Raw genomic sequence first — 26,970 nt, forward strand, 5'->3', positions numbered from 1 at the left:
GGTATGGACAGAAATGTATGTTCAAAAAAACATGCTGTGAACAGTATAAACGTGCATACACATCAATACTCTCCTGCACTGTATACTAGACCCTTGCTTGACACATTTTGGCAAGTTACAGAAAAATTTTTTTTAAAAAATAAATTTTATCACTGTTTGCACAGAAATCCTGGGGAAATTGAACGCTGGGGAGGTTAATAGCTTCCCCCAAAGCCAGACTTGCTTGTAGCAGGCATACACATCTGAAGTACACAGCAGACAGGACAATGAAGAAATATGTTCCTGTATTATCCTTACATCATAAGCACCCTGGTATATCACCACAGTTAGCACCCTTGCCTTTCAGCGCTGAGTCCCTGGTTTGAATCCCACCCAGGGTACTATCTGCAATGAGTTTGTATGTTCTCCCTGTGTCTGTAAAACATACATATAAGTTAATTGGCTTTCTGGGAGAAACGCGGCAGCTGCGGCGAACAGCACCGCCGCTGCAGCTGCCTCCATCCGTACCCTCGGCGTCCAGGACGCCGAGGACGGAACGTTCTTCCGGGCAGGGGGTCGCCGTAGCGCGCGGGCGCGCGCACAGACGGGACCTTTATGCGGGGAGGAAGCCTGTCAGCTGACCTGTCGGTCGGCTGACGTCAGAGGAGTCCCACAGCGCCCAGGATTGGATGATTCGGAGGGGCGTGCCAGTGGGGTCTCCTCTGCTTCATAAGCCTCCAGGCTTTATTAAAGGATTGTCTGTTGTCGTGAATACTTGCGTGTTAGCGCTCAGACCTTAGGCTAGTTCCCTGGTGTTGATGCTAAGGATTTCACACCTAGTCTAGGATATTGCTGTCTTGCTATTTGTTTATTGTAGACCAGTTCCCGGGTGTTGATGCCAAGGAGTTCACACCCAGACTAGGATATTGTTTATTGTATTGATCTCCTGTGTATGACTCTTAGCTATTACCTCTGACTCTGATCCTGCCTTCTGATCCTGTACTTTCGCCTATCTGCCTACCTGTTGCTGAACCTCTGCCTGATTACCGTTTACTCTCTTGTCTCACGATTCTGTACCGATACGTACCTTCCTGTTGCTGAACCTCTGCCTGATTACCGTTTACTCTCTTGTCTCAATATTCTGTACCTATACGTACCTCTCTGTTGCCGACCCTTGCCTGCCTGACCATTCTACTCGCCAGTGGGCCCTCGCCACTGGTGAGGTGTTTACTGCACCAGCTCCGCTGGTTAAGCAACTCTGCTAGGCTATAGTTCAGCCTTAGTTACCTGCTCACTAGGTATCTGTCATTTTAGTATTTCTGTATCTTGTAGGCTGCAGTACAGTCTGACTCACCCGCCCCTCGGGTGTTCATTTGCCTGCAGTATATTCTGAATCACCCGCTCCTCGGGAGATTCAGCCCCTTCAGTATTGTTTCTCCAGCTTGCTGGAGCTTGTACACTAGTGCACGCTTCGTGTACTGATAGTACCTCACCAGCCCCTCTGGTGAGGTTTCTTCAAACTATTAAAGTTACGGTTGCACCCAAACACTTACACTTTATTAGGTGTCCAGAGGTTAGCCATACTTGTATTATTGCTGATTCTGCAGATCACTAATAATCAGGTATACATCTGTATTGTTGGTGATACTGCAGATCATCAATAATCAGATACTCTCTGTGTGCTGACACCAATCGTTACACTTCCCTTAAAAATATTGGCCTTAAACTATGATACATGCACTACATGATACATACACAGACATATGACTATGGTAGGGATTAGATTGTGAGCCCCTCTGAGGAACAGTTAAAGGGCAAGACAATTTACTCGGTACAGTGCTGCGGAAGATGTTAGTACTATTTAAATACTAAATAAGAATTATTTATTCCTAGGTTAATTAACCACTTTACCACTAAGGGGTTTTTCCCCATATGGACCAGAGCAATTTTCACATTGCAGCGCTCCTCCCATTCATTCGCCAATAACTTTATCACTACTTATCACACCGAAATGATCTATGTCTTGTTTTTTTCACCACCAGTTAGGTTTTCTTTGGGTGGTACTTTTTGTTTTATTTTTATGGAAGAAAAACATTTTAATAATGTTAAATAGAGATGGCTCGAACCTCCGATTTTAGGTTCGCCAACTTTGAACGTGAACTTCCGCAAAAGTTCAGGTTCGCACGAACTTCGCGAACTGCAATAGACTTCAATGGGGAGGCAAACTTTGAAAACTACAAACATTTATGCTGGCCACAAAAGTGATGGAAAAGATGTTTCAAGGGGTCTAACACCTGAAGTTTTGCATGGCGGAGTGGGATACACGCCAAAAGTCCCGGGGAAAAATCTGGATTTGACGCACAGCAGCGTTTTAAGGGCAGAAATCACATTGCAATGCTAAATTGGAGGCCTAAAGTGCTTTAAAACATCTTGCATGTGTATATGTTACGGCCAGAACCCGAAGTTTGGCCACTTCTAGTTCTGGCCAGCCACTTCGGGTTCTGGCCGGCCAATGTGCGAAGTGGCCGCTGCGCTGCGGCCAATGTTAGAAATTGATTTATTCCTGTGACATTAATGTATCTTCTGGCCGCAGCGCAGCGGCCAAACGTATAACCACTTAGTTAATTTATTGCAATTAAGCCGGCGGCAATGTAACAATTCAAGCCGCCGGCTTTTTATCTGCCTCTCTCTCTCTCTCCTCTTATGGGCAGCCGGCGGTGGACATGCGTGTCCCCGAGAGTCGTTCGTCGCACCAGGAAAGCAGAGCGGGGAGGCTGCAGACATTGCTTCTGCCAGCACCCGCTCTGCAAGAACGGCAGGATTCCCTGCTGCGACGAACGACTCCGGGGGGGGGACACTCGTGTCCCCGCCGGCTGCCCATAGGAGAGTGAGAGAGGCGGGGGGAAGGAGGAGAGAGAGGCGGGGGGAGAAGGAGAGAGAGGCAGAGAAAAAGCCGGCGGCTTGAATTGTTACATTGCCGCCGGCTTAATTGCATTAAATTAACTAAGTGGTTATGCGTTTGGCCGCTGCGCTGTGGCCAGAAGATACATTAATGTCACAGGAATAAATCCATTTCTAACATTGGCCGCAGCGCAGCGGCAACTTCGCACATTGGCCGGCCAGAACCCGAAGTGGCTGGCCAGAACTAGAAGTGGCCAAACTTCGGGTTCTGGCCGTAACATATAGATCAATCAAGTAGTGTAATTAGTGTACTGCTTCACACTGACACACCAAACTCACTGTGTAACGCACCGCAAACAGCTGTTTGTGTAGTGACGGCCTTGCTAGACTGGTGCGCACCATTGCGAGAGTGCAGGCCATGGCGGTTTTCAAGCCCATATGGTTGCCGGGCTGTGGTAGCTGAATGACAGAACAGTGACTGTCCAGCTGATCGAATTTGGTCTGTCCACAATGAAGCAAGGACCTTATTATCTACGGTCAGGTGTGCCCCCCCCCCCCCAACACACTCATATAGCCGGCGGTCATTGCTTCATTGTGATACGCAAGCCCCTTCACAGCGGCAGGGTAACGATCACAAAAGGGAATTGACACATGTATATGCCTTTTGTGTTGTTGTTGCAGCCGCAGTGCAGCCAGAAAAATTAGGCAGGCATGTACACGCACAAGAAAAAATTATTATTGTTTTTGTTAGCGGCCACTGCTAGCAGCAGCCTTAAAAATTCAGGAATCCACCTGTAGTCCTGGACCCTGTTGGTGGTGGCGGAGAAGGCAGTCAAGCGGTCTGCAGGCAGAGATGCTGTGTGGGGAGCGACTTAGTCTTGGGGCAGGCAGGCACACGGCGTGCAGGCAGAGATGCTGTGTGTGGGGACTGACTTAGTCTTCAGGCGGGCAGTAGGCCTCCAGGATCCATGCCTCATTCATTTTGCTAAAGGTGAGGTACTGAAAACTTTTTTGACCTAGGCGACTTCTCTTCTCACTGATAATGCCTCCAGCGCCACTGAAGGTCCTTTCTGACAGGACGCTTGAGGCAGGGCAAGCCAGAAGTTGGATGGCAAATTGTGACAGCTCTGGCCACAGGTCAAGCCTGCGCACCCAGTAGTCCAGGGGTTCATCGCTGTTGTCTGCATCCGCAATTAAGGCCAGGTAGTCGGCTACCTGCCGGTCCAGGCGTTGGTGGAGGGTGGATCTGGAAGGGCTAATGCGAGGTTGGACTAAAGAATGTCCGCATGTCCGACATCACCATGAGATCACTAGAGTGTCCTGTCCTTGCCTGTGTGGACATGGTAGGAGGAGGAAGATTACTGGCAGTGGCACCTTTATTCCGTTGTGCTGTGACATCACCCTTAAACGCACTGTAAAGCATACTTGACAGCTTGCGGTGGAAGTGCTGCATCCTTTCTGCATTCTGGTGATTTGGTAACATCTCAGCCACTTTGTGCTAATACCGAGGGTCTAGTAGCGTTGCCACCCAGTACAGGTCTGGGACTTCCCACGGCTCAATTTTTGGTGGCAGAGAGTACAGATTATTATTATTATTATTTATTGTATGTATAAAGCGCCAACATATTACGCAGCGCTGGACATTAATTTAGGTTACAGACAATATTTAGGGGTGACATACAGCAATATGACAATACAGGAATACAAGAAAACCAGATCACACAGCACAGTATGAGTAGAAAGGTAATGCTTAGTCAGTCACTGGATGGGAGCATGGAGATTAGGCAAGTTAGGTTCACTCAAATGCATAGAATGGGTTTACAGTAATGGAGGGGCATGATCAGGTAGGACACAAAAGGAGGAGGACCCTGCCCAAAGGCTTACAATCTAGAGGGCATTGCTCATATCTGAGGCAGACACACAAGAAAATGTCCACACCGCTGAGCCCCCCTGGGGTGATGGCACTATGCTGGCGTCAGCAGCTGACGTTGAAGGGCATGTTGGCTGGCTGTCCATAGGTGGCGATACATGCCGCCAGACACTGCCACCAGCTATTTCTGATGACGAGCTCCCCCTGCTTCTTTCAGCAACTCGTCTCCTCCTACTCCTCTCTGACTCTACCTCTGGACTGTCCCCCTGGTCATGATGTCTAGTGGGATCCCACGTGATATCCATGGCATCATCATCGTCATAATCATCCTCCACAGCTTCACTTGTATCATACACCTCCAAAACTGCACCAACAGCAGGTACTTCATCATCATCCTCACACCTTACGTCCATAGTGACGCCTAACTCAGACATATGAGGTGGTGTAACTTGCTTAGCGCCTTCATCTTGTTGTAACAATAGTGGCTGTGAATCAGTTAATTCCCCAACAAATAACTCCTGCGAAGTGTCAAATGGAACGGAGTGGTGCTAGAAGTAGCGCTGGTGGCTGCGGAAGATGAGGTGCTCTGTGTTAAATAATCAACTACGTCCTGACAATCTTCTGAGCACTGTATTTTGGTCCAGGGCCGCATGAAATCACGTCAGCATGACCTCGAACAGATCTGCCAGGTGGCCTGCCTCTGGCTTTGCCTCTGCCTGTTGTTTTGTCCATATTGGGGGGGGGGGGAATAAAGTGAAAGGTATGCACTGACTTGACTAATACAATGTGCAGCTGTCACACAGGTGCAGTGAAAGGTATGCAGTGCCTGGTATATAACACTGCGTGCTGTCACGCAGGTGCAGTGAACAGGTATGCAGTGACTGGTATCAATACAATGTGCAGCTGTCACACACACAGGTACCGTGAACAGGTATGCAGTGACTGGTATTACAAATGTGCAGCTGTCAGACACACAGGTAAAGTGAACAGTTATGCAATGACTGGTATATAACACTGTGTGCTGTCATGCAGGTGCAGTGAACAGGTATGCAGTGACTGGTATCAATACAATTGACAGCTGTCAGACACACAGGTACCGTGAACAGGTATGCAGTGACAGGTATTACAAATGTGCAGCCTTCAGAAACACAGGTAAAGTGAACAGTTATGCAGTGACTGGTATATAACACTGTGTGCTGTCACGCAGGTGCAGTAAACAGGTATGCAGTCACTGGTATTACAAATGTGCAGCTGTCAGACACACAGGTAAAGTGAACAGTTATGCAGTGACTGGTATATAACACTGCGTGCTGTCTCCCAGGTGCACTGAACAGGTACGCAGTGACTGGTATCAATACAATGTGCAGCTGTCACACACACACAGGTACCGTGAACAGGTATGCAATGACTAGTATTACAAATGTGCAGCTGTCACACACACAGGTACCGTGAACAGGTATGCAGTGACTGGTATTACAAATGTGCAGCTGTCACACACACAGGTAAAGTGAACAGTTATGCAGTGACTGGTATATAACACTCTGTGCTGTCACGGAGGTGCACTGAACAGGTATGCAGTGACTGGTATCAATACAATGTGCAGCTGTCACACACACAGGTAACGTGAACAGGTATGCAGTGACTGGTATTACAAATGTGCAGCTGTCAGACACACAGGTAAAGTGAACAGTTATGCAATGACTGGTATATAACACTGTGTGCTGTCATGCAGGTGCAGTGAACAGGTATGCAGTGACTGGTATCAATACAATTGACAGCTGTCAGACACACAGGTACCGTGAACAGGTATGCAGTGACAGGTATTACAAATGTGCAGCCTTCAGAAACACAGGTAAAGTGAACAGTTATGCAGTGACTGGTATATAACACTGTGTGCTGTCACGCAGGTGCAGTAAACAGGTATGCAGTCACTGGTATTACAAATGTGCAGCTGTCAGACACACAGGTAAAGTGAACAGTTATGCAGTGACTGGTATATAACACTGCGTGCTGTCTCCCAGGTGCACTGAACAGGTACGCAGTGACTGGTATCAATACAATGTGCAGCTGTCACACACACACAGGTACCGTGAACAGGTATGCAATGACTAGTATTACAAATGTGCAGCTGTCACACACACAGGTACCGTGAACAGGTATGCAGTGACTGGTATTACAAATGTGCAGCTGTCACACACACAGGTAAAGTGAACAGTTATGCAGTGACTGGTATATAACACTCTGTGCTGTCACGGAGGTGCACTGAACAAGTATGCAGTGACTGGTATCAATACAATGTGCAGCTGTCACACACACAGGTACCGTGAACAGGTATGCAGTGACTAGTATTACAAATGTGCAGCTGTCACACACACAGGTACCGTGAACAGGTTTGCAGTGACTAGTATTACAAATGTGCAGCTGTCACACACACAGGTACCTTGAACAGGTTTGCAGTGACTAGTATTACAAATGTGCAGCTGTCTCACACACACAGGTACTGTGAACAGGTATGCAGTGACTAGTATTACATATGTGCAGCTGTCACACACACAGGTACCGTGAACAGGTATGCAATGACTAGTATTACAAATGTGCAGCTGTCACACACACAGGTACCGTGAACAGGTATTCAGTGACTAGTATTACAAATGTGCAGCTGTCACACACACAGGTACCGTGAACAGGTTTGCAGTGACTAGTATTACAAATGTGCAGCTGTCACACACACAGGTACTGTGAACAGGTATGCAGTGACTGGTATTACAAATGTGCAGCTGTCAGACACACAGGTAAAGTGAACAGTTATGCAGTGAGTGGTATATAACACTGCGTGCTGTCTCCCAGGTGCACTGAACAGGTACGCAGTGACTGGTATCAATACAATGTGCAGCTGTCACACACACACAGGTACCGTGAACAGGTATGCAATGACTAGAATTACAAATGTGCAGCTGTCACACACACAGGTACCGTGAACAGGTATGCAGTGACTGGTATTACAAATGTGCAGCTGTCACACACACAGGTAAAGTGAACAGTTATGCAGTGACTGGTATATAACACTGTGTGCTGTCACGGAGGTGCACTGAACAGGTATGCAGTGACTGGTATCAATACAATGTGCAGCTGTCACACACACAGGTACCGTGAACAGGTATGCAGTGACTAGTATTACAAATGTGCAGCTGTCACACACACAGGTACCATGAACAGGTTTGCAGTGACTAGTATTACAAATGTGCAGCTGTCACACACACAGGTACTGTGAACAGGTATGCAGTGACTAGTATTACAAATGTCCAGCTGTCACACACACAGGTACTGTGAACAGGTATGCAGTGACTAGTATTACAAATGTGCAGCTGTCACACACACAGGTACCGTGAACAGGTATGCAGTGACTAGTATTACAAATGTGCAGCTGTCACACACACAGGTACCGTGAACAGGTTTGCAGTGACTAGTATTACAAATGTGCAGCTGTCACACACACAGGTACTGTGAACAGGTATGCAGTGACTAGTATTACAAATGTGCAGCTGTCACACACACAGGTACTGTGAACAGGTATGCAGTGACTAGTATTACAAATGTGCAGCTGTCACACACACAGGTACCGTGAACAGGTATGCAATGACTAGTATTACAAATGTGCAGCTGTCACACACACAGGTACCGTGAACAGGTATGCAGTGACTGGTATATATAACACTGCGTGCTGCTGTCACGCAGGTGCAGTAAACATGAACAGGTATGCAGTGACTGGTATTACAAATATGCAGCTGTCCCACACAGGTGCAGTGAAAAGGTAGTCACTGATTGTGCTGGGCCTTGCACAGTATAGCAATTACCAAGGGCCAGCTACGACTGACAGGGCTGTATATGCAAGTGTCATTGGGCCACACAAAAAAAAAAAAAAACCACATCAAAAGAACATTAGCTCTCAAATGAGCTGTTTTGGGGTGCTTCGTAGCAACAAGTATCAGCAAGGAGCAAGCTAACAAGCCTAACAACAGCCTAACTAAGCTTTCCCTATGTCTACAGCAGGTTCCTCTCCCTTCTCTCACTACTGCAGCCAGACCGAGTGAGATAATGGCCAACGCAGCTGCCTTATATGGGGGGGGGGGGGGGGGGGGCTCTAGGAGGGAGTGTAGCCTGATTGGCTGCCCTGTGTCTGGGGTGGGCAGCCGCTGATACAGATGAGTTGATACAAGGCAGCTCAGGCTCAGCTACGGAACATGTGGGGGCCTGGGGGCCACTGGATCAGTCAGCGGGAAACCACCTAGGCAGTCTAGCAGTGCAGGGGCCCCTGGAGTGGTTGGAGCAAGCTAACAAGCCTAACTAAGCTTTCCCTATGTCTACAGCAGGTTCCTCTCCCTTCTCTCACTACTGCAGCCAGACCGAGTGAGATAATGGCCAACGCAGCTGCCTTATATGGGGGGGGGGGGGCTCTAGGAGGGAGTGTAGCCTGATTGGCTGCCCTGTGTCTGCTGACTGTGATGTAGAGGGTCAAAGTTGAGCCTAATGATGTAATAAGGGGGCCGGTCGAACTCGCATAAAGTTTGCGGTTCACCGCGAACGTGAAACCACCAACGTTCGCCAATAAGTTCGCGGTCGAACTGTTCGGGCCATCTCTAATGTTAAATCATTATTTCTCAGTTTTCAGCCATTATGGTTTTAAAATAAGTGCTTCTGTATTTAAAACCCACACATTTTATTTGCCCATTTGTCCCAGTTATTTCAACATTTAAATTATATCCGTGCACCCACTGGCGGCCACAGTTGCCTCCCCACCTTCAGCAGAGCACGATAAGTACCACCTTATTCACGGACTTTGTCCTTGTGTAACATGTTACATATGTTTGTACACTTGCTGTGATGCATTAAAGCTACAGTGCCAGACATCCTTTTGCTCCTTTTTGTTTAAATTATATCCCCAGTACAACGTATGGCGACAATATTTTATATGGAAATAACAAGAGGTTTTGAGTCAGGATGATACCATTTATTGGTGAACTTCAAAGAATAAGAGTAGGCAAGCTTTCGGCTGTGCAGCTTTCGTCAGACTTAAATCCTATTTGCTTACAAGCTGATTGAACAGACAGCTATATACATCAGGGATGAGCAGAAACTACGCCAGTGCGAATTTACGCATCGTAGTTAGCATCTACGCATCGTAGTTCATAGGTGAAGTTTCAAAACTACGCTTACGAATTTACGCGTAGCAAAGTACCGCTACGCGTAGCTTACGCCCACTATGTATGGTCAACAAGTGTATTGCGTAGTGAACTACGAATGCGTTACTCGCGTCTAATTTTCCGTGTGCGATTGTATGCTTACAAATTTACGCATTGGAAAGGGGAATGTACGCATAAAGTTTCCGGTATAAGCATTTAAATAGGAATTAATGCGTAAAATTTTCTGCATACGGGCATAAGCATCCGCATACACTACGCTTCGCACTACGCGTAATTGTGTATTTTAACGCGTAGTCTACGAAATGCAAACAAAACAAATATTTGATTTTGAAGCCATAGTTTGGCGAAGTGTAAATGCGTAAAACTACGCGTAATTCCAGCGTAGCGAAGTTGGCTGATTACGACCATCCCTGATATACATGCAACATCAAAAGGGAATACATAGATTTTATTTGCAGGCATAAATACATGTCATTAAGATGCCTTAAAAGAAACAGAACATCTAAATGGGGTGGGCAGCCGCTGATACAGATGAGTTGATACAAGGCAGCTCAGGCTCAGCTACGGAACATGTGGGGGCCTGGGGGCCACTGGATCAGTCAGCGGGAAACCACCTAGGCAGTCTAGCAGTGCAGGGGCCCCTGGAGTGGTTGGGGCCCTAGGGTAATTGCCCCCTTTGCCTCAATGGAAGCGCCAGCCCTAGGTCAGATGGTCCTGGTCAAGAACATAACCACTACTTTTACATGTGCAAATTCTTGTGCGTCGCACATGTGCAAATGTGTATACCAGAATCCGTGCAAGCACACAGTGAGACACATAGATATGCACACGCCTACAGCCATAGTCTGGTGGTCCATGTGCCCACAGAACCATGAGGAAAGCCAGGAGAGAATGTGGACAGGTGAGTAGGGCACCTGTTTTCTGCAGTTACATCTCACTTTTTTTATGATCACTGAGGATTACAATATTTTCACCCACTCCACAATTACTTGTTGTTTTGGGCTAATCTTATAGACATGTTGCACATTGATACTGATTTTAAGTACGGTAATTTTCTCTTTTCCTGTCACAAAAGGCAGTTATACTCCACCCACTTGTCATCTGAGCCTTCCTATATTCCCCAAATTTCAGTCATGTTACCTTCTCAAGTCATAACTGACTAGCTCTGCAAACTAGCCAAACTGCCCCAAAAAACACAGGCAACATCAAAATCAGATTTATTTTACCACGTACAATGAGGAGTTGTTTTTGACACGTACAGGGTCGGTGATGGCACAGTATAAACAGGTCAGGTTCCGCAGAATACATACTGTATAGGGTAGGCGTAAACATAGTACAAAAATAACAGCATAACAACATTGGACAGTGCGAAACTAACACAACAGGGAAGATATAGAGGGGGGAAGGTAGAACCTGGACTGAGAGCCAAAAGGCAGTGGCTGCCATACTTCATCACCACCGGCCTCACCAGGCATTGTCAGCTGTTATACCTCTTAGATCAGCAAGGGAGAAACCCAGGGGGCATCAGGGACCAGAGCCCAGGGCTCACTCAACCTGATGACATTTGATGGCTTCTTAGTTTTCATCTGGTTTCCAGATCCAATCCAAGCACTTAATTGTCATTGTGTAACACAATCAAATTACTTTGCCTGACAGTACATATAAGCACAGCCGTCTCAACCACCAGGCAGGTATAAATTCTTGCCTAGAGCGGCAGCAGGAGGCAAGAGCGCTGCTGCACTGAGCAGTGAGAGAAGAAATGCCTCTCAGCTCACTCAGGTATCAGTTTACAGCAGCAGCAGCTAACAGCAGCGCCTGACTCGACTCATAACTGATTCACTGACTGATTCATTCATTTCAGTTCCTTCAGCTCAATGATTCAAAGAACCACAGTAATGAATGAGTCAGTCAGAGAAGGCACTCATCCTAGCTCACTCAGTTCCAGCTCACTCAGGGATCCATCCGAGTACAGCATCAGCTCCTGATGCTGGGAATACACGGGTCGACCCGGCGGCTCGTTTAGCCGCTGGATCGACCCCCGCCACGTCCCCGCTGCCATCTGGATCGATTCCCGCTTGTCCCCACGGGCGCTCCTTATCTTCTGCTCGATTCCCCGCTATTGTCCGCCCGCGGGGATCGAGCGGGCAGGGATTGAGCGGGGTCATCTGACCTGTCGGAAATTATCAATCGAGCCATCAGCAACTCGATTGATAAGGAATAAACGCGCCGTGTATGCCCAGCATAAGTCCTGACTCTTAACTTATACACTGATTCATTCAGTTCCTCTCTCTCTGCTACTGGTAACTGCGTGGATGTAGAGACTGAGTGTAGCAGCCAGGCATGGACTGCCCCCCAGGCCGCCTTTTATTCAGTGATTTAGGGCTGGTCCTGTGTCTGGTGTATTCAGGTTTGTTGTTGTAATGGAATGTGAAACACTAGGCTAGCTGATAAAAGTGCAATCAGAGGGCAGGCAAGCTGGTAAATCTACACCGCATGATGCAGAGTAGGGTCCTTGGGAAAAAAATCTGTCTGGTCTCTCCCCATTGTTAAAATGCCTGCATGTACAGATAAGGTGTTAAACTTGTTGAAAAGTTTTGACAGTCCCTAGACTCCAGGAGGACTGCTTTCTGACTTGTGAGAGACTGGCACCGACAGCAGTCCTATTACCGGCAACTAGCCTCTGTGTAATGTGGGACTGCAATACAGATTAGCTCTCTGCTCCATCTTAGGCTATTCTCAGTCTCACTCCACTCCTCCTCTCTCTGGACTAGTGCACGACAAAATTTCAATAGCAATCGCTAGCAATTTTTGAAAGAATCGCTCCAATAAATACTACCTGCAGCATGTTTGCAATTTTAAAAAATCACAACGCTGCTGTGGGAACACCCTCATAGGGTAACATTAGCCCAGCACTTTTCAAATCGCTGTAAATTTGAAAAGCGCTCTGAAGCACTCTTGGTGTGCACCAGCCTCCTTCATTCACCTTTGTTTCCCTCTTTCCCTAGTGTTGGGTGTTTGTGTCTTCTTGTCATACAGGAAAGCTAAATAAAAGTGCAATCCTTGTGAGGCAAATATCTTCTTCCCTCTCTTTCAGCTTTTCTCTCCTCATTATTTCTCTGCATAAGGGCTCAGACACACTATAAGGTAGTGAAAACAGAGATTAGTAGAGGGGGGTGGGCGTGGGGGATTGGCCTTGAGGGAATTACAGTGGCCATACTTCTGTTGTGACTTGACAGCTGAGACCAACCGCTTTGATATTAGCGAATCGGATACAAAATGTTGAGTGGAAATTGGTTGAATGTATCAATCTGAGATGTTGGGAAATCTCGGGCCAATGTGGTTGTCAGGTGCGATAATCATGGCGTGCGATAACCACGAATTATAGACAAGACGGAAACCCCGGCCGTTGTCCCTCAAAATGTATTGTGCCCCCCTGATGCCTGTACTTTACCTGTCACACTGTTCACAGAGTGTCCTTGCTGTATTTCTGCATTGGCACTCCACGTGATTACTGGCATATACGACATGAGGTGAATGTGTGACATAATTTGGGCTGAAGCTGCCATGATAACGGGCCTCTAGTCTGTGTTTCCCCCAAGGCCAAAAGGTCCCAGTCCTCCCCTGACCCATGACCACAACCACATTCTGATGTGTGGCCACACCCATTTAGTCCAGAGTTTGGGGAGAAGGGGAGGGGGGTTTGCAAAAACCATCTTTGTCCCCAGGTGCCGAAAACCCTAGCTACACCTCTACCATTTTGAAGAGACAATTTCTGATATAGTAAACTTTTATACTAAACTACTTTTCCTGGAGTTTACTATAAGGAGAGTGTATAATTACAATGGCATTTGGTAGGTTAGGTCAAAAACACAACTTATTTGGAGCAAAAGAAATCATTAACACGATAGACGATCTATGGCAAAAGTACAACTTTCCGTCCGTTGATTTGCTCCATTCCTAGAGTAGAAGTTTGGAGCATTAAGTGCAGCTCTAGCTTGCACGCGGGAGAGAAGGTAACATAGACAGAGGTAATGACAGAGCACGTCAGTAGGTCGGCCACTTGTATGACATCGGGAGCTCCGCAACTTCTCTCACCACGGCATTGTGGGATGAAATAAGATGTAGGCAGAGGCGAGCGAGAGGAAAATGCCTGCAGTGCTGGGGGAGGCGCGGCTCCCACCAATAGAGGCCGCGGTTGGCTGAACCACTGCAGGGGGAGGTGCTGCTATTTTACAGGGACAGCGAGAGTCAGAACGCTAGTGAAGTCTAGAGCGAGAGACACCGCGCAGAGGGGACTGCTCTACACTGTGATAGGTGAGCGAGGGCTGCACGGCGGGAGAGCCTTGCTTATAGTCTGCTCGATGCTACTTCTCTTGCGGCGAAAATAAATGTTGCCGTTCCGGAGGCTTCATTCTGTGTAGACTGGGTGGCAACTTGTGAGGCTTGCATGGAAGGAGGTGGTTGGGTGTACTCATTGGGACCATGTTCTTGTGCACTTCCACTGCAGACCAACAGTGTGGCGAATCATGTACTTTGCACCGGCCAGTCTGTGCCGACCAGTACTGTTCCATGCAATGTAATCTCGTCAGTGATGTAAATCAGTGACGCATCGGTAGAGATTGCAACCTCACCATTGTAGGCTGTGGGGATCCATCTTTCACTAGTCAGCTTATTTAATTTCATTGATTGCCCGTATCCTGTGGACCAGGCTTGTATTTTGGCCATCTCACATCTTTCTGTATTGCTGCATGTGTGTGTCCTCCTGTTATGTAATTCCTATTTTGATAGTGGCCTGACTAAAAAATGAATACAGCCAGATGTGAAATGTTAGATGTGGAAATGGCTTTATTTTCCTCCTGTAACCTGTTGTGTAAGGGTGGGCCTTATTTTGTTCCCCCACATACAGATTCAAACAGCTGTATCATCTGAAGCTTACCATTTCCGTGAGTATTGTTGGAGCCTACTAGTCCATATTAGGCCTTTAACACAACGTGAAGAGCGTTTACCTCGTGAGTAGCTCCATAAGATGCTGATGCCTTGCCTTTCCATGGTTACGCTTTTACTGCAAGACTTTAATTGGTTTGATGGACATGTGCTTGCTTCAAATCCAAAGTGTTTCTCTGCCTATTGTACACTCGTTCCCACTTACCTCTTTTGGCTGTTAAAATGCGGTGGTCCTAGTCCCAGGGAAACTGAACAGTGGTTGTAGCCAGTTATCACCACTGTATAATTTCCAAACTTCCTATGTCATGTCAATTATTCTTCAGAATACAGCAGGCAATAGCTAGTCAAACCCTACTTCTTAAGATTTATATAGTGTGGAAAAGGAAAATTGTTGTTGTTATTATTATTATTATTATTATTATTATTATTATTGTTATGATAATGGGTAAAGCCTGGCTACGAGAATATTTTCCCACACCCCCTGCCTCCCTGATTGATGCAGGGGTTGCATGGGTCTCCAGTGCCTAGGTCTGAATTGGTAAAAAGCCTTTTATGCAGTTTAAAGGTACATACCCTCTTTCCCTGAAATTAAGACATCCCCAGAAAGTAAGCCCTAGCAAGAATTTTGAGCATGCTTGAAATATAAGCCCTACCCCGAAAGTAAGCCCTAGCAGCAGTAAGGGGAAAATGTATGACAACTCGTGTTACTGGAGCTCAGAAACACAAGTTGCCGTACTTCTTCCCCATAGGCAGAAGCTCGTGGGACACAGCAGCATGGAGCTGGGGGAAAGAGGATGCAGGGGAAAATATCAGAGGACATGGGGGGGGGGGGAGGGGAAGTGGAAGACACAACGGACACAGGAGGGCAAGGGGATAGAGGATTAGAGGAGGACACTAAAGGCACAACGGGAACACAAGAACACACAAGAGGTGGATCCAGCAGAGGAAGAGCCGGCGCAGTGGGAAGGCACAGAATCTTGTGTGTTCATAGAAATTAAGACCTCCCCTGAAAATAAGCCCTAGCACATCTTTTTGATGCAAAAATTAATATAAGACACTGTCTTATTTTCGGGGAAACACTGTATCTAAAAACCTATTATCAAGCAATCTACTGTTGTACCTTAGCCCAACTTTCTAGCCTGCTCAGATGCCAGGTTTTTTTTTTTTTTTTTACACACTATCCTGTCCCCTGTGTTATTGGGCCTACCAGTTATTAGGTTTGCATGTGACTTGAAAATGAGCTAGTGAAACATAACAACTAAGTTTATCTGGCTCAGTTTCAAGCTGTGCCTTTTTTGGCACGTGTCATTGGTCCGCTATAACTTTTTTTTTTTTTTTTTTTTTTTTTTTTTTTTTGTACTGCTTTTTCTTTTTGAGGGTGAGTGTTCCATCTCACTAGGCTCTTTGCTGCTCTCTTCTCCATAAAAAGCTACCATACTATTGTTTGGCCCTCTATTCTCATGTGCCTTCTGTGTTTTTGTTCCCATGTGCTTTTAGTTTGGTTGTCTTAACTTGGCTAAAAAGTAGTAACTTATTTGCTGTGTGTGTGTATATAGTCCTTTTTCTTAGATTTTACGATCACATGCAGCAGTATGATGGTGTTTGGTCTCACCAAGTATGTCACGTTTGGCACACTGTGTTGTACCTTTTTGGGCCAAAAAAGTCTTACGTTGTATCCAAAGACTGCAACCACTGTATTTAGATCCAACTCTGTGGGAGGGCCCCCGTCCTCAGCCCCTGAGCAAGTGCAGGCGGTGAATTCAATGCCTTTAGCTGCTTGTGGAAAAGGCCTTAGGGCCTGTACACACAGAAAATTGCCACTCGCAATGGGCTCTATTCACAATCACACAAGCGGTATTTCTCCCCCCCCCCCCCCCCCAGGAACTACCGACTTTGCAGACTTTTACCGCATTTTTTTTATGCATGCGTAAAATTTTACGCAAGCGGTAAATGTTCGTGCGTGCAATTTTGTGAATGTCAAGATGGTCTCATTTCAGTTGGGAATTTACCACAAGTGCATTTCTGCATGTGGAAGATGATTGTGATTAGAGCCCAATGTGTGTTTTTTTTTTTTTTTTTTTTTTTTTTTTTTTTTTTTTTTTTTCTCTTGTGCTGTTCCCATCATCCCATCCCCCTTATACGGTTAATTTGTTCTTGGTCTCTTGCTTTGTGTGATTTATCAAATTGCTAAAACCAGCATTTGTACTTTTGGAAACCCCATCAAGGAGTGAAGTGAACTGGGACTTTATCACCTCTTAAAGGACTTAAGACCTTTTTTTTTTTTCCTGTTTTGGGCTCGTTACCTGTATGAATTTGTAACGCACGGAGGACGCCCTCCGTGCAGCTCCGCCGGGTCCCCGCTGCTTTTGCTCCCAAACCCCGACCCCACAGCCCGGGTCGGGCGCTCCTTCCTCCTCAAATATGGCCGCCGGAGGAGGCCGCGGCTGCGCAGTCCGCACCGACGCGAGTGCGGCTGCGCAGCTCTAGGGCCTCCCTCCCCGATCCACGTAGCGTGAATCGGGGAGGGAGGCCCTAGAGCTGCGCAGCTGCACTCGCGTCGGTGCGGACTGCGCAGCCGTGGCCTCCTCCGGCGGCCATATTTGAGGGAGTGCCTGGGCTGTGGGGTTGGGGTCCGGCCGGGGGGAGCAAAAGCAGCGGGGACCTGGCGGAGCTGCACGGAGGGCGCGGATGGCGTTCTCCGTGCGTTACATACAGGTAAAGACTTTTTTTTTTTTTTTTTTCTTTTTTGGGCTCGTAAGTCCTTTTAAGGTCTATTCACACTGTTCCAATAGACAACATATCCACAGTGCAATGCAAATTACTGGTATATTCCTATTTATGGTGCTTTCACATTGAAGACTATGTGGCAGGTCCCGACACAGTAACTATGTTCATTTACCTGGTACTGTGTACGTTCGCCGTGGTAGTGAAAGCATTCTCTAATGGCACTGTGAGCTTCACTGTATAGATTCTCCACCCTTCTAATGCGCGGTGAGACTTTGTCATTGTTGTGATGGTAACACAACTTGGTGTGACAGGACCCTTAAAGGAATACTGGGGGGGGGGGGGGAAATGAGTTGAACTTGGGATTTCTAATGGTTCCCCGCAGACATCCGATGCTCCGGCCCCGCCTCAGGTTCACTTCTGGAATTTCAGACTTTAAAGTCTGAAAACAACTGTGCCTGCGTTGACGTGTCCTCGCTGACGTCACCAGGAGTGCATTTCCCAGGCCCAGTATGGTTTGTGCCTGCGCAGTACGCTCCTGGTGACATCAGCAGGAGCGAGGACACTGCAACGCAGGTGCAGTGGTTTTCAGACTTTAAAGTCAGAAATTTCAGAAGTAAAGAAATTTGAAGATCTACTAAAGATCTTCTTCTGTTTAGCTATTAAAGCATGAGTGAAGTGACCTGAGGTAAACATGGGTACATATAGTGCCATTACTACTTAACCTATTTTGGTTCCTGGACGTAGAAACTACGTCCAGGAACCATGCGCGCTCCTGCGGCCGATCGCGTGCGCGCACGCGTTTCGTTAGCCAGGCAATCAGTGAATTGGGCTACGGTGCCCGATCACTGATTCCTCTCCCCTGCTGAAAAAGCGACAGCTTCTCTTGGAAGCTGTGCCTTTTCTGGCTGTTCCCTCCCCGATGCGTCACTCTAAGCGTGTGTTGCGCTTAGAGTGACTTCATTTAAACAAACTCATGGCCGCCATCTTGTGGCCAAAAAGTAATACTACAACTGAAAATAAAAAAAAATGAAAATCAACACACATTTACATTACAAACCTATTGTTTACCTCCCAAAACTACCCAAATAAAATGTTTACTATAAAAAAAAAACATTACAATAAAAAAAAAATGTAAATATTTACCTTAAGGGTCTAAACTTTTTAAATATCAATGTAAAGATGAAATATTTCTATTTTTTTTATTTTAAACTTGTAAATAGTGATAGATGCAAAACGGAAAAAATGCACCTTATTTCCAAATAAAATTTTGTCGCCATACATTGTGATAGGGACATAATTTTAATGGTGTAATAACCGGGACATATGGGCAAATACAATACGTGAGTTTTAATTATGGAGGCATGTATTATTTTAAAACTATAATGGCTGAAAACTGAGAATTTTTCCCTTTTTTCTTCTTCCTGTTAAAATGCATTTACAGTAAAGTGGCTCTTAGCAAAATGTACCTCCCAAAGAAAGCCTAATTGGTGGCGGAAAAAACAAGATATAGATCAGTTCATTGTGATAAAGTTATAGGCTAATGAATGAGAGGTAACATTTCTCACGTGAAAACGACAGAACCTAAATGGGTTAAAGTAAATCCTGTAAGGGGAAAAGGTGCTCTGGATCCTAATGAGGCTTCCCTGTCTCCCTCTGGCAGCCAGTAGCAGAAGCTGCCCACAATAGTCAGATGCAATGGTGCCGCCTATCGCCTTCCCGATAGGCGGCACCATTGCATCTGAGGTCTTCTATTGACCATTTTATGCGCGCTACTGTTTCGGGGTTCCCAGTGCATGGGCCCCGTATGTGAGTTTTCTTTTTACTAATTGTTTTATATGCTACGTAATAAAGACGGTTTACACTTAGATGTGCCGTATATCTTTCATGCTACTATCCTATTGGACTCCCTTCTGGCGAGTCTTTGTGACCTCAGGATATCTACTGCATTCCAGAGGAATCTGTGGCGTGTGACATCGCTGGTGAAACACCATCTGAGAGTTCTGCAGACCATCCATCAAATTCGTTTACAACCTTATAATGTAGGATGTTGGAATCTGGCAAGCCTTGCTGCTTTACCTTTTTGTTCAAGGATCCTGTATATCAGAAAATGGCGAAAGCTGTATTATAGACCTGCGCTGACTTTGTATATTTGCTTGTGTGGACTTTTGGACATTGTCCTTCTCGGCTGCGGTCGCCTTCTACCTTGGCGCTGACACTTATTGTTTAAACAATGTAACTATAGTAGTTGGAATGGTGCCACTGTGCTTACGTGTAAGTTGACAAGGAGAGCTTCATGGGTCCCAGCGCTGGATACCCTCTGCGGATTCCTCCCCCCCCCCCCCCCCCCCCTCCTGAGGCACCCCACTGTTCCAGCGCTGGGTCACTCTAAACATATGATACAAGCTTGTCAAATATTGACCATCAATGTATGGGCTTATTTGTACCTTGCACGTGCAAGTAAGTCTGTGTATGCCCATTAGAATCAAGCCACTGGTGGGAGTGGTACTTAGTTCTATTGGGCCTGCGCAAACTTTACACATTCATGCTCAGTTTGGATAAGCTCGTACACAGTTGGATGTGCAGCCTCAAGTGTCCTGGGCAGCAATGGACATCCAGTGGCTTACCTCTACAGAGGCATGCACCCAGAAGTTAACCCCTTCCTCGTTACAAGTTCCTTTCAATAAATTTGCATTGGCAATTGACATTGCTCACAAGATGCAGTAGTCTCAGTTAAGCAGAGCTGTTTGGTTACTGATCATTGTTTGCTGGATTGAGGAGTATCAACCAACGCATGTCTAGCTAAAGGTGGCCACACACCATACAATTTTTTTTTTTTTTTTTTTTTTTTTTTTTTTTTTTTTTTTTTTTTTTTTTAAATAACAGTCAGAAAAATGTCTTGCAATTCTTAAATTGAACAGATTGTAACATTTCAAAAATATGACCAATGTACCACACATGCATGTTAAATTTTTCCCCAATTATGATAAAAATGATTGGAAACGCTAAAAAAAATTGCTAGGGTGTGTATATTAATAAATTGACAATCCAACACACACCATACAATCTTCAAAATGATTGAAAAAAAATATCTTGCATTCCGGATCGATTAAAATCGAAGAAACCGGGAAATCCGATCGGATTTTTCAGTCGAATGAAGAAAAAGCTTTCTTTTTTTTTTTTTTTTTTTTAGATCCGATCGTTTTTATCGAATTGACGTAAAATCGGATCATTTTATTGTTGTGTGTGTGGCCACCTTAAGAGGACTGAGTGTACACCATGTTCATTCAGCCATCGATGACTTCCACCTAACAATAGTCAAACAAGATATCTGTGGTGTTAGACTCAAGTCTCTGTGCCTTTCTGTCAGTTGCAGTGTGAAGTATGAAACTGCAGAACTGTCACAGTGATTGTTGCCAGCAGTACTGCGGAGTTAAAGGGTGATTCAACTGTGGTATCAAGAGGGCTGTACACAACCTACTTTGCTGAGCTTGTGGCTGCTTCCTGTCCTGGCTGAGCTCCACAGAATGATGCACATGACTTCCATCATGTGTTTATTTATTTATTTTTTATATTTATTTTAAGGGAACACCCCTAGTACTTGGGCAGTCCCTGCACTTCCACCCCACCCTCTGTATCAGTTTGAGGAGGAGGCAGCAGGTTGTCCAAATCAGAATGCCACGTCTTCCTCAGCCCTAGCTACTCAGGAAAGGGCAAAGCTTACAGGAGATATGGCATGTGTATATATTGTTTTAATGTAAACCTGCCACCCTTGTACAGCACTAATTTAGGGAATGGGCATGAAGCCCTAGATCTTGCGCACATCAAGCATACCTTCTGCTCTGGCACTATACAAAAGGTCTTCTACCTTAACTACATTTAATTTTTTGATTTTGTATTGTTTATACTGCAGTACCAAATGCCACTCCAGACTACTATTGACCGGCACTTGCCTGCACCATGGTATGTGGGATTGTCACCATAAAAATCAAATTTCAACAGCAACTGGTCTGTGTATTAAGTGATAGATGCCAATCCTGCATTCAAAACTTTCATTAAAAAATGTTCTGCTGTTATGGTTTGCAGTTATCACATACCATAGGAGCACTGGCCCTTTAATAGCCATTGCCAAAAAGTTGCATGCTGGGGGCATTTTATCTATAATATATTCCTCCTCTTCCCTGTATCTCCAACTTCTAATGGCATAAGACAGTGCACTTCCTAGTATACACCTCAGTGGGGACTGTCTAAAAACTCTGGGAGGAGGGCGGGGTAATGAATACACAATTAGCAAGAGGAGAAAAAAGTGAGGGAGGAAATGTCTGGAGGTCAAAGATGGAAACTGCATAGAATAGGATTCTCTGCTTTTCCTTTATAAAATTCACAGGAATGTGTGCAATACATGTTATGTAAATAGAACATTTATCTACAAATGTTTTATTTCTAGGTTAGCATGGGTGTAGCTTGTTCTTTAATATCTGCTCTTGCAGCACACTTCACCAGACACCCGTCTCAGAAGTTGTGACCACTTTAAGGGGCCCCAGAAGCTCCAGCCACCACGCAGTCTATTGGGGGGGGGGGGGGGTCACAACTCACATCTCACATCTCTGCTGTGGTGAAATCCTCCTATTTTCACCTTGAAGGGACACTGTAGGGGGTGGGAAAAAGAGTTGAAGTTACCCGGGGCTTCTAATGGTCCCCCCCACCCCCCCCAGAAGATCTGCCAACCTTAGTCCATGCCTTCATTACCTCCTGACTGGGCTACTGCAATGCTCTCTACACTGGTCTTCCAAAAAAGGACTTGTACTGCCTACAGTTGATACAGAATACTGCTACCAACCCTGTCAATGCCACATAACGCCAGTCCTGCACTCCCTTCACTGGGTACCTATAGAATAGAGGGTCCTATTCAAGATCGGCCTACTGACATTTAAATCACTGAATAATCTGGGCCCTGGATACATGAAAGAAATGTTGAAGCTGCGTAGCAATCCCTGCATTCTCAGATCCACAGGTTCTAATCTAGTCATACCCAGAGTCAACTTGGAAACTTTTTCCCAGAGCCTTCTGTCATGCTGCCCCTACGTTTTGGAACTCCTTACCTCAACAGATCAGGACAGCTCCATCCCTGGACGTGTTTAAATCCAGACTGAAAACCCACCTGTTCAGTTTGGCATTTGCAGAAATATAAGTTTTTGTTGTCTGAATTCTTCATCCTACTACCAATTACTGAATCTGAGAGAGCCTGAGCGCTTTGAGTCCTAGGGGAGAAAAAGCGCTATAGAAATGTTATTGTATTGTATAGTGCTATGGGCTACAGACATAGGTATGGGTGCGATTCCCTTAGTTCAGGGTGCCAAGGAGCAGATGAATATAGGTATTGTATCCCTAAGCACTTTCAGGAGCATGTTCAGTTCTACCAGTATATTGGAGTTTACCTATAATTTCTACAAGGGAAAACTGGAATTTGCTCATACATTGACATGTATTTTTAATTGCGGTTGTAGGTGCATCATGTCTGACAGAAAGGCTGTGATCAAGAATGCTGACATGTCTGAGGACATGCAGCAGGATGCTGTGGACTGTGCCACACAAGCGATGGAAAAATACAACATTGAAAAAGACATTGCTGCCTATATCAAAAAGGTATCTTCATAGTATGATTTGTGGGGAATGCATGAAACCTGTGTGTGTGTAAAAAAAATTAAGGTTTTAAATGTCCCTGACATCTTGTGCAAATAACTGACACATTATACTTGTTTAACTGCCCGAGATCCTAAGTCTTTAAAGGGGCACTGTGGAATTTATTATTTTTTTTTACAATTTTCACGAGTAAAATGTGCCATGAATTATTTTTCTCCTGTTGCTGTCACTTAAAGTAGGTAGTAGAAATCTGACAGAAGCAAAAGGGTTTTGGACTAGTCCATCTCTTCATAGGGGATTCTCAGCAAGGCTTTTATTCTGTATAAAGATATTCCCTATAAAGACTTTAAAAAATGATGCTGGACAGCTTCCCTGTTTGCTACAGTTTTTTGGCAGCTAGACAGAGCAACTGCCATTCACTAAGTGCATTTGAAAATAAATAAATCCCTGAGAATCCCCCCCCCCCCCCATGAAAAGATGGACCAGTCCAAAACCTGCCGCTTCTGTCAGATTTCTACCTACTTTAAGTGACAGCAACATAGGAGAAAAATAATTCATGGCACATTTTTACTCTGGAAAAAAAGTTGTACTTATTTGTATGTTTGCACATATATTAAATTTTACTATTTTCCGCCATAGTGACCCTTTAAATTGGCAACAATCTTGGTACAAAAAAGTAAGTTCCAAAAATTGTTGCGGTCCTAAAAAAACAAAACAAACTCTCAACCGTGCTGCTTCATCAGAACAAGACCTATGGTCTCGGTGAGATTCACAATATTAAAGGGGTCATTGCTAATTAATTGCCTCTTGAAAATGACTCATCATAGTGTGTGTGTGTGTTTTAATACACAGCCATTAGTCTTAACAGACTTGAAGGTGAGAACCTGTTAATAGTAACAAGGGCTCTTGCTATGTGCAGCAAATGTCTTTCAGAAGTTTGAGCAACCTGTACTGCAGTTTATTAGACTTAGGCCTCTCTTCCATGGACAATGGAACTGTGTGCTCAAAGCAGTTGCCAGGCAGTAGTGAGCAGTTGCCAGGCAGTAGTGAGCAGTTGCCAGGCAGTAGTGAGCAGTTGCCAGGCAGCAGCGAGCAGTTGCCAGGCAGCAGCGAGCAGTTGCCAGGCAGCAGCAAAGCAGTTGCCAGGCAGCAGCAAGCAGTTGCCAGGCAGCAGCAAGCAGTTGCCAGGCAGCAGCAAGCAGTTGCCAGGCAGCAGCAAGCAGTTGCCAGGCAGCAGCAAGCAGTTGCCAGGCAGCAGCAAGCAGTTGCCAGGCAGCAGCAAGCAGTTGCCAGGCAGCAGCAAGCAGTTGCCAGGCAGCAGCAAGCAGTTGCCAGGCAGCAGCAAGCAGTTGCCAGGCAGCAGCAAGCAGTTGCCAGGCAGCAGCAAGCAGTTGCCAGGCAGCAGCAAGCAGTTGCCAGGCAGCAGCAAGCAGTTGCCAGGCAGCAGCAAGCAGTTGCCAGGCAGCAGCAAGCAGTTGCCAGGCAGCAGCAAGCAGTTGCCAGGCAGCAGCAAGCAGTTGCCAGGCAGCAGCAAGCAGTTGCCAGGCAGCAGCAAGCAGTTGCCAGGCAGCAGCAAGCAGTTGCCAGGCAGCAGCAAGCAGTTGCCAGGCAGCAGCAAGCAGTTGCCAGGCAGCAGCAAGCAGTTGCCAGGCAGCAGCAAGCAGTTGCCAGGCAGCAGCAAGCAGTTGCCAGGCAGCAGCAAGCAGTTGCCAGGCAGCAGCAAGCAGTTGCCAGGCAGCAGCAAGCAGTTGCCAGGCAGCAGCAAGCAGTTGCCAGGCAGCAGCAAGCAGTTGCCAGGCAGCAGCAAGCAGTTGCCAGGCAGCAGCAAGCAGTTGCCAGGCAGCAGCAAGCAGTTGCCAGGCAGCAGCAAGCAGTTGCCAGGCAGCAGCAAGCAGTTGCCAGGCAGCAGCAAGCAGTTGCCAGGCAGCAGCAAGCAGTTGCCAGGCAGCAGCAAGCAGTTGCCAGGCAGCAGCAAGCAGTTGCCAGGCAGCAGCAAGCAGTTGCCAGGCAGCAGCAAGCAGTTGCCAGGCAGCAGCAAGCAGTTGCCAGGCAGCAGCAAGCAGTTGCCAGGCAGCAGCAAGCAGTTGCCAGGCAGCAGCAAGCAGTTGCCAGGCAGCAGCAAGCAGTTGCCAGGCAGCAGCAAGCAGTTGCCAGGCAGCAGCAAGCAGTTGCCAGGCAGCAGCAAGCAGTTGCCAGGCAGCAGCAAGCAGTTGCCAGGCAGCAGCAAGCAGTTGCCAGGCAGCAGCAAGCAGTTGCCAGGCAGCAGCAAGCAGTTGCCAGGCAGCAGCAAGCAGTTGCCAGGCAGCAGCAAGCAGTTGCCAGGCAGCAGCAAGCAGTTGCCAGGCAGCAGCAAGCAGTTGCCAGGCAGCAGCAAGCAGTTGCCAGGCAGCAGCAAGCAGTTGCCAGGCAGCAGCAAGCAGTTGCCAGGCAGCAGCAAGCAGTTGCCAGGCAGCAGCAAGCAGTTGCCAGGCAGCAGCAAGCAGTTGCCAGGCAGCAGCAAGCAGTTGCCAGGCAGCAGCAAGCAGTTGCCAGGCAGCAGCAAGCAGTTGCCAGGCAGCAGCAAGCAGTTGCCAGGCAGCAGCAAGCAGTTGCCAGGCAGCAGCAAGCAGTTGCCAGGCAGCAGCAAGCAGTTGCCAGGCAGCAGCAAGCAGTTGCCAGGCAGCAGCAAGCAGTTGCCAGGCAGCAGCAAGCAGTTGCCAGGCAGCAGCAAGCAGTTGCCAGGCAGCAGCAAGCAGTTGCCAGGCAGCAGCAAGCAGTTGCCAGGCAGCAGCAAGCAGTTGCCAGGCAGCAGCAAGCAGTTGCCAGGCAGCAGCAAGCAGTTGCCAGGCAGCAGCAAGCAGTTGCCAGGCAGCAGCAAGCAGTTGCCAGGCAGCAGCAAGCAGTTGCCAGGCAGCAGCAAGCAGTTGCCAGGCAGCAGCAAGCAGTTGCCAGGCAGCAGCAAGCAGTTGCCAGGCAGCAGCAAGCAGTTGCCAGGCAGCAGCAAGCAGTTGCCAGGCAGCAGCAAGCAGTTGCCAGGCAGCAGCAAGCAGTTGCCAGGCAGCAGCAAGCAGTTGCCAGGCAGCAGCAAGCAGTTGCCAGGCAGCAGCAAGCAGTTGCCAGGCAGCAGCAAGCAGTTGCCAGGCAGCAGCAAGCAGTTGCCAGGCAGCAGCAAGCAGTTGCCAGGCAGCAGCAAGCAGTTGCCAGGCAGCAGCAAGCAGTTGCCAGGCAGCAGCAAGCAGTTGCCAGGCAGCAGCAAGCAGTTGCCAGGCAGCAGCAAGCAGTTGCCAGGCAGCAGCAAGCAGTTGCCAGGCAGCAGCAAGCAGTTGCCAGGCAGCAGCAAGCAGTTGCCAGGCAGCAGCAAGCAGTTGCCAGGCAGCAGCAAGCAGTTGCCAGGCAGCAGCAAGCAGTTGCCAGGCAGCAGCAAGCAGTTGCCAGGCAGCAGCAAGCAGTTGCCAGGCAGCAGCAAGCAGTTGCCAGGCAGCAGCAAGCAGTTGCCAGGCAGCAGCAAGCAGTTGCCAGGCAGCAGCAAGCAGTTGCCAGGCAGCAGCAAGCAGTTGCCAGGCAGCAGCAAGCAGTTGCCAGGCAGCAGCAAGCAGTTGCCAGGCAGCAGCAAGCAGTTGCCAGGCAGCAGCAAGCAGTTGCCAGGCAGCAGCAAGCAGTTGCCAGGCAGCAGCAAGCAGTTGCCAGGCAGCAGCAAGCAGTTGAGTTTGAAAGACATTTCACTGCCTA

At 47.1% G+C, this 26,970-nt stretch overlaps 1 protein-coding gene across 2 annotated transcripts in view; it reads left to right on the forward strand.

Moving 5' to 3' along the window:
* Nucleotides 1-26,970, forward strand: part of DYNLL2 (dynein light chain LC8-type 2) — a 74,855-nt gene that overhangs the window by 41,728 nt on the left and 6,157 nt on the right. The window contains exons 1-2 of one of the 2 annotated variants that reach the window (XM_068269347.1): nt 14,162-14,265; nt 23,127-23,265. In XM_068269347.1, coding sequence (XP_068125448.1) covers nt 23,134-23,265 — 132 coding nt within the window. In that variant the 5' untranslated portion in view covers nt 14,162-14,265; nt 23,127-23,133. Of the gene's footprint in view, nt 1-14,161; nt 14,266-23,126; nt 23,266-26,970 lie in introns of those variants that run through there. The other variant, XM_068269348.1, reaches the window with a different exon arrangement.

The sequence above is a fragment of the Hyperolius riggenbachi genome, chromosome 2 (assembly GCF_040937935.1).
Source record: "Hyperolius riggenbachi isolate aHypRig1 chromosome 2, aHypRig1.pri, whole genome shotgun sequence".
Taxonomy (NCBI): domain Eukaryota; kingdom Metazoa; phylum Chordata; class Amphibia; order Anura; family Hyperoliidae; genus Hyperolius; species Hyperolius riggenbachi.